The 8639-nt window shown below is 37.2% G+C and overlaps 1 protein-coding gene across 9 annotated transcripts in view; it reads right to left on the bottom strand.

Moving 5' to 3' along the window:
* Positions 1–379: 379 nt before the first annotated feature.
* MEF2C (myocyte enhancer factor 2C) overlaps positions 380–8639 on the bottom strand; it is a 161098-nt gene continuing 152838 nt past the window's right edge. For 5 of the 9 annotated variants that reach the window (XM_044265823.1, XM_044265837.1, XM_044265818.1 and 2 more), the window contains 4 exons: positions 8612–8635; positions 7599–7728; positions 6859–6994; positions 380–1354 (listed from right to left, as the gene is read on the bottom strand). In XM_044265823.1, the coding sequence (XP_044121758.1) occupies positions 1033–1354; positions 6859–6994; positions 7599–7728; positions 8612–8635 (612 nt within the window). In that variant the 3' untranslated portion in view covers positions 380–1032. The remainder of the gene's footprint in view (positions 1355–6858; positions 6995–7598; positions 7729–8611; positions 8636–8639) is intronic. The other 4 variants (XM_044265847.1, XM_044265873.1, XM_044265854.1 and 1 more) reach the window with 3 other exon arrangements.

Here is an 8639-nt window from a genome sequence, read left to right as displayed (position 1 = left end):
TAATATTATATATATTAGAAAGCTATACACAAGCATGTTAATTTCACAGATTTTTTAAAAGATTCTTAATATTTTATATAATTAGAAATACACATTTCAAAAACAAAACTTCTACAAAGAGAAAACAGTTATCTTGGTTAGCAAAGCATGGAGTTCCTCATGGCTTAGGGTAGTGCTTTCTATACAAAAAGTCCTTTTTGGTTTTTTACAGGACTGTTCAAAATATTAGCGAAGCTATCAAGGGGGAAAAAAACACATTTTGGCTTAAGTAAACTACAAAAAGCCACAAATGCTTTGCAAACTCTGTCTTACCTTTTATATGAAAATAAGCAAAATGTAATGTACATATTTTTATATTTTTATTTAATAAGAGATGCAGACCCAGATTTATTTATTTAATTAAATACGTTAGCCCTCAAACTCCACATTTTTTTTTTTTTTTTAAATAGGTATGGTCCTCTTTTAATGGTTGTTGATCCTTTTTAATGAGTGCCATACGCCAATGATATGCGTGCAGGTTTGTGAGCGCGTTCTCGGGATGTTAGGTGACCTGGTGCGTTCCTAACATTTACCAATGGCCACCCTTTGCCGGGTCTGTCCAAAACATCTATACATTTTTCTATATGTTGCATAACAGCTGCTCTCTCTTTCAGTAAAGATCTGCCGCTTTTGGCAAATGTTTCCTTTTGTCTATTTACATGTAAATAACGTTGAACCTGCAACATGACACTATCTATTGTAACATACATTTTGCAAAGGAGCACAACAGTGAAAAGAAGTTAGCCTTAAAATCTATTTTGTACAAGTGTTCTGTTGTACAACTCAAGTGCTAAGCTTATCTCAGCATTTCTGTTTATCTTTATACTGTATCACTGAGGCAATTTAAAAGTACTTTTACAAAACAGAGTACCTGACTTTTTTTTTTTTCCACACACAGCACATATAATGCATATCGACCCCCCTTCCCCATTAAGGTATAGCACACACACACACTGCAAGAAAAAAAAAAAAAACTATTAAGTAATAATCTGATCATGTTGCCCATCCTTCAGAGAGTCGCATGCGCTTGACTGAGGGACTTTCCCTTTCGTCCGGCGAAGGTCTGGTGAGTCCAATGGGGGAGTGGAATTCATTCCGGTGATCCTCTCGGTCGCTCCCGTCGTACGAACTGCTACAGCTGCTCAAGCTGTCAACAGGAGATCTCCCCGCCTCGTGGCGCGTGTGTTGTGGGTATCTCGAAGGGGTGGTGGTACGGTCTCTAGGAGGAGAAACAGGTTCTGACTTGATGTTGAGGCTTTGAGTAGAAGGCAGGGAGAGATTTGAACTCTGAGATAAATGAGTGCTAGTGCAAGCTCTGTAGGAGGAAAGGAAACCCAGTTACAGACGGAGGAGGCCTGGAGCCCCCAGGAACTCACAATTACATCAAACATCAGCTTCAAGACTCGCATAGACACCGGAGCATGCCCAGAGGGAGGAGAGCGTGCTCGGAAGCACTGGGGTGGGTGGCGTGGGGGGGGGGCAGTGCCTGCTCAGAGCCACTGAGAATGCCTGGGAGTAATTACAGTATTTAACGGGGCCAGGCCTCTTGAATCATACCTCTAGTCTCTGACAGGCTCCCTACACATGCAGGTTACTGGCTCAGAGAGGCTGAACATGACACGCTGGAAAAAAGCATTTTCTGTGTCCATGGAATTTCTCCCTAGACTAGTTCCGAAATCTAACCTAAGATTTAAGACACAATATGTAGCTTTTGAATGAGACGTCTCTGGCTGAGTAATGCCTGTGTGTGGAAATTACTGCAAAAAGCCTGTGACGGATATAAATGGTTCCCTCCACGTAATAAGTGCGAACACATGAAGATGTACAGTCTTCAGAGCGAGGGAAGAGAGTTCAAATTTCGAGTGTATAAATCCCATAAAATGCTACGCTTAACTGTATCTGGCGAAAGACTGGAGGGGGGAAAGATGGGGAAGGAGGCTGAAGATTATTGGCCAAAAATTGAGTGTTGGGTTAAAAACACTTAGACTTCCTACCCCACTAACATTGCTCAAGGGCTGGCCCTTCTTCATCCTTTCTGTTACGTGGGACACAAGGGGCATCTATTTTCCACAAGAACCTCAACTTCATCACTGCCATCCTCTCCCTGCCGCTGTGTGTAGTAGGATATCGCTCAGCCTGTAGTTATAATTGGTATGAGCTAAGAAATGTGGGTTTGTCTAAGGAAAAGCTTTTGTAAAGAAGGATCTAGTGTGCTTTTATTGTGTTTATAAGCCTTAATCCTCATTTATTCCAGGAGAGTATAACTTTCCCTTCTTCCCAAATGTGGAAGAATTCGGACACTTGGCATTCTGGAGGGAAAAGTATTAAGCCCTTGGGTGTCAGCTGGCAATCGCAATGACTTTGATCAGGATAAACTGGGAGAACACTGCCAACATCAATTTTAAGATGCTTGTCCTGCTCCTGCATTCTGATCGCACTGACATCCGTGGCTACAGTCAGCATTACTTGCCCACGTTGTCAAGAGAGTACAGATATCTCCCTTAGTAGTCACGGTGAAGAATAATCCATACAGATACACCCATTCTAGACAAAGGAAAGTGAGCCTACCTACCCAGGGACGTGATTATGTTACTTTCAAACGGAGAGAATTAGGTGACATTAAAAAGTCCTTACGAGCAGTGAGAAAGTGGGGATATATTTCAGAGGAAAAAGTGGAAGAACTTGGGGTTGGCTTTTTGGGAGATGCAATTCAGGCTCAAGATGTATGGAGATATAAAATTAGTCAAAATGAGTTTATCTTTGAGTGATGTTTTATACAAAAGCACCACCTACTGGCAAAGAATTACTTTCCTTCTCTTAATAGATGAGCTAATGCCTAGAATGACCTAAAGGAGAATTATTTGTTTCCCTAATAAGCCTTTCTTTCTCCAGCTTTTATGTTATAGGATCAAAACAGTCTTAGCCTTTATATCGAGTTACCACATTGAGTGCGTATGATTTTTCAATCACCTGTTTATACTTGTCATTATTTACTTATAGTTTTTACTTGACACTGCATCGGTTTATTAATTTTCTAAGAGTTTAATTAAATAATCTTTAAATCAAGAAGATATTAAGTCAGGGCTGTGTGTGTGGGGGGAACACCTGTATTTCAAAAGGATCCATGATGGTGGACTGTTTTATCTGGGTTCAAAGTTACTTAATGATTCATTTTGATGTCAGAGGAAATCATCTTTTGATTTCTGGAAGAAAGAATTTTCCTGGCTCTTGATAAGAAAGGCTGTTTCACTAAAATTTAATTAAATGCTTCTACTATGAATCACACAACTCTTTAATAACAAACGTCAATTAGGAGCCTGTAAACAAAGTGGCGTCTCAACCAATACTTTGACTGCCCTTTGACATTTAGATTGCTTTTTCACAGGCAGGGAGACGTGGACAATTAGTAAAAAAACTTTGGTGAGATGGACTAGTAGAAGCAGTTGATCTGGATGGATTAATTGATGCAAAAAATAGTGTAATCAAAATGCTATTTCCCTTAATGCAGCTTTTAGAAGCTGCATTATCTACGTATTTACAGTATCTCCCATTGTGAACTGGCTTGTACTGGTTTTGCGGCTTCTCTTCCCCATGGGAGATACAACACTCACTGCTTGCTTATCCCTTCCTGTAAACAAATAAGCGAGCCCCTCGGTTTCCTTTCTAGTGGCATTTCCTGTGACACTGAAAGCACATATGAAGCATTTTGAGTAGTTCTGGGGACGCTAAATGCAGTCCTGAGATGTACGTGATGACTGAGACTCAGCACCATTCTACTGTGGCGGAGGATTCCAAACAGAATGAAGTGTAATTGGCTAGTCTCTGTTATCAAATTGTTATCTTGGAAAGAAAAAAAGCATTAAAAATCCCTTAGCTGTATACATGCTAGATTCAGATACAAGCATGTTGGTCTGCTTGTTCTTGAGAGCAAAATTTTTATAGACCCAGAGAATTGTGAAATACTCCATGTGTGTGGGTGAGAAAGAGGTGGGTGGGGAGACAGAAGCCAGATATGCAAGTTGCCCATCTCCACTCCTGCTGCAAGTTTTCATGTACTACAGATGCCTTCCAACTGGGAAAACACCTACCCTTCCCCATAATTGCTCAGAAATGAAACATGACTGGATAGTTTTATTCAAATTTCTTACTGCCTCCGCCTGGAAATTAGACTATCAAACTATATTTAACTTAACCTTTTAAAAGTTGTCTTTAAACACCCACATCAACAAAGATGGTGTATAGAAATGCTTCCAGAAAACAGGCTGCCCTTTTTTAAGGCGCTATGAGAAAAACGCTTAAAAATTTGAGGGTCATTTGCTCAAATATTCGTATTCAAAGGACTGTCACTAACCCCTGATAGCAAGTTCCTTCTGCCTGTCATTTCTGCTTCCTGCATCAAATCAATGAATGCCATTTATCTGACTTGGTTAGAGAAAGTCAAATACTATAGAGAGTTAAAAGTACTGCTTTTAAGAATTGAAGGTATTTCCATCAACAAAACATGAAGGGCTCTTTTATCCTCTTAATTTTGGGAAAGAACTACGGTGACCATTTTGGGCTGCTGGGAATATATGCTTTGGAAGAGCTGAAATATATTTTACTCTACTCTGAACACGATATCTCTACAGAAGAACGTGAACCCATCACATAGGAACATGAGGAAACTGTAGCCTAAAAAAAATACTGATTTTTTTGAATTAATTCACACAGTAGGGAATTAAGAAACCTCATATAATTTATTTTACATAAATTTTACAACTTGGGATTTTCAAAAATAGTTTAACATTTAATTGTGTGAACAAGGGCTAGTCCCTCTGAAGGAACCTTTTTTTTTTTTTTTTGCAAAAGCTACCCTGTGTGTGTGTGTGTGAGAGAGAGAGAGAGAGAGTGTGTGTGTGTTTGTGTGTGTGTGAGAGAGAGAGAGGAAGGAAGAAAGGAAGGAAGGAAGGAGGCTGGCCAAAATCAGAAGGTGTGGAAGGGATATCCTATCTATTTGAGGGATAAGGGAAGTGATTAAAAGTGCAATAAAAACTCAAAGACTAAGTTCAGAGTTAAATACTGCACCATGAAAACTGTTGTTGAACGAAACCGGAACTAAACAAAATGCTTCATCCCTGTGTGTTGTAATTTGGTTCCTCTGTAGGCCAGTTCTCTCCCTTCTCATTTGCTGAAGCTTTTATTAAGGGCAGCAGAAAATTAGATTCTTCCCATGTAATAGAAGTGACTTTTAAGATTACAGTATAGTTAAAATACATACATTAATATGTAAAATGCAAATTGTCGGGTGTTACAAAAAAACAAAAGAAAGCCACATTCAGATAAAATAATATGGCTTTTGACATCGATAATTTCTAAGGAAATCCAGTCCTCTAATGGATGAATTTTGTGAAACATGACATGTGAACAGCTGCCTTGATCTTTGCCAAGAAGCACGTACAGTGGATTCACTGCTTAGCCCTAGCGGTGCGACACCGCATGTATGTACTTCAAGATTGCCTGGATGGTATCGTGTACTCAGTGGTAATTATCTCAAAAAGTTATTGCAGTAAATGTCTACTTGCATAGTTAACAATTCTGAGAAAATTTAAATGTCCTAAAAGGAGAAACTCTGTTGCTGATCAGTATTTAATATATCTAAATAGTTAACAATCTTTTAAGAAAGCACAGCAATAATATCATGTAAATTTATTTTATTGTTTACATGGAAGGTTAGATTTTCAACAATAATGATCAGTGAGCAGGATGCACATAAGCAAATAGTGAATGGGGGAAACTCTATTACTAGAGCACTCATCTATGTGAAATCAATTCCACAAGAAAGCTCGGAGGGCAGGGAGGATAAGAGATGAAGTTGTGATGTCAGAGATTTTTATTCTAATCAGTGTTTTATTCTCATTATTTCCTTAGCACAGAGCTAGCTAACTATTCTAAACACATGGCTCGGCAGAAAAGTAAAAACGAGGCAGGCATATAGAGTGTTTCTAAAATATAAGCTCTTATCTTTCAATATTTTATATCTTCCTAGTATTTTCTTCTGAAGATTAACTGCAGTTATGGAGTTATTAGTTAAACTTAAAGTCAGATCTTTGGATTCACGTTTTAAGCTTAAAAAAACTATCTGCTTTACAAGGAGTGTGAATTATGAATTCAGGGCTTTTTAAAGGTTTGAACATTTCCATACATAAATGACAGGAGTCATTTCTATGATAAAGACATTTCTCAAAATTACCACAAGGGGGCAGAAATACACATATTCTGATTTCAGAAAACAACAGAAATTATTTTTATACCCAAATTTAGGTAATTAGTATATGTGCATATACACATATATTTATATTTGTGCAATATCTATAAATATAAAGTCATATGGTGAGTACACTATACATATATGAAATCAATGGTATAGGAGATCCTGTAGTACTAGGTTAAGGTTAGCATAAATTAGATGGTGTATGCTGAGTGATAAGGGTTCACAAATACATCTAAAATTTAAAGAACTTATAAGTGTCTTCTTATAAGTGAGCTTATAAGCTCACTTTCCACGTGAGCTATATGAAAAGTCAAAATGGAAACCAATATAGTCTAAAACAATAGGGAAGTAATGTATCTCATTATCACAGAGCTCCCCTTCTCTCAAAAAACAAGGAAAGGCATATCTAACCGACTTAAGAGATACTGATCTGATAATTACTTTCCCATTCTGATAAAGCAGAGTTTTACATCCTTTAATGGGACACTAGAGCACAGTATCTAGAGACTGCTGTTGTCATCCAAGAACACATTCTCAAAGTGTTTTATAATAGAAATAACATTGCTTACCCCAGCTGACTGAGGGCGGATGGCGGCATGTTATGTAGGTGTTGCTGTTGCCAGCCAGTTACTGACCCAAGATGGAGAGCGCTGGCGGTGTTAAACCCAGACAGAGATGACAGGTCTGCACTACTCAGAGAGTACTCTAGACCAATAAATAAAACAATGAGGGAAATCACTTAATTTGAAAATTATCAAATGGTAAATACACATTTCCAATTCAAAAATACTCTTATTAGTATCATGTAATGATTATTATAAACTATCTTACTCTCGGGTAGAAGGAGATAAAGCATCGGGAGCAGTTTTAATTTAAATTAAAGATGTCTCATTTACCAAAAAATAAGTATTCCACAAAAGCTTTAAAGTAGCACAGCTTGCAATTTTAGTTTACTAGAACTACAATCTGGCATTACAGTATATACATCTTTGATGATCTAGAAATGTTTTTTAAACAATCCTGAGAAAGTGAGCTTTCTATTATATCCAAGAAATAATGGCTCATTTTCCTTGAAATTGGTCTTTTATATTGAATTCAGGTCAGGTCAATAAAACTTTCAGTCACTTAAGAAAGAAAAAATATGGATATTCACTTTGTCTTAGTAACATATGGTAATGGTATAGTCTGTGGATGCCACAGGTACTAAATGAAGTTTCCTAATAGACTAAAGAGTGATATCTTTTTTTTTAATCTTGCTTTTTAACAAAAAGTATTTAATGCACTATTTGAACATGGTAAAGCTACTCACCGGTACCATATGTTGTTGAAATGGCTGATGGATATCCTCCCATCCCTTGTCCTGGTAAAGTAGGAGTTGCTACGGAAACCACTGGGGTAGCCAATGACTGAGCAGACTGGGAGTTATTTATCCTTTGATTCTTTTAAAGTAAATAAAGAGACATTATTGATAGAATTTTTTAAAGTTAAAAATATTAGATTTCAGTATTAATTTTGTGTATAAAGAAATAACTTGGTACAAGTCTCATGAAATTAATCATTTAACATGTGTCTCTATGAACTCTGCCAACCCTATCATTTACAATCCTTCAAGAGACCAGTTGTTGCCATAGTAACCCATTACATCAGTATCTCCTAGGCAACTGAACTAGTAACAAGTACCATAAGCTTTATTATGAGTAAAAACAGACTATGTTGAAAACTGATGAAATATGTATACTGTACTCCATTGTTTCAGTTTTTATTCAAATGCAAATTAAAAAAAAATTAAAATCAACCATGGTGGTTTTTATGCTCAGTTCTATACACAGCAGAGCAGATGGGCGGAATTTCATGCTACATTCTGACCAGCAGGTGGTGCTCTGACCACTTTTTTCAGATTCTTCTAAACTTCCCTCAGAACTAAATGGCAAAGCCGCTAACATGTATATTTAACTCCTTACAGCAAGCAGATTAAAGATTCACATACATTTAAAAATCATGACAGTTTGGATTCTTAGAAAAATAAGTATCTTCATGGTTTAAATAAGGAAATTATTTTTGTTAGAATTTTACAATAAATCAAGTCCTAAAATAAACGGAAAACCTGGTCTTCTCTTGCAAAGGTTGAGACAGAAAAATAAATAACCTGACATTCTTTTCAGGTGTGTGATACCTGAAATTAATGGCATTTAAATATGATTCATTTGGACACACTATGGTAACTTCTGAAATCTTCCCATTTTACTAGAGCCACTCCACCTAAAAGTCACCTTGGGTTTCTCCTTGCAGGTGCCATTTAAGGGAAGTACTCTTACTACTTACCAAAAGCAGGTCGACATCCTCAGACTGA

This window comes from Neovison vison, chromosome 1 (genome assembly GCF_020171115.1).
Source record: "Neovison vison isolate M4711 chromosome 1, ASM_NN_V1, whole genome shotgun sequence".
NCBI lineage: Eukaryota > Metazoa > Chordata > Mammalia > Carnivora > Mustelidae > Neogale > Neogale vison.
Note: the sequence above shows the minus strand (reverse complement) of the source record. Positions and strands in the feature narration are given on the sequence as shown.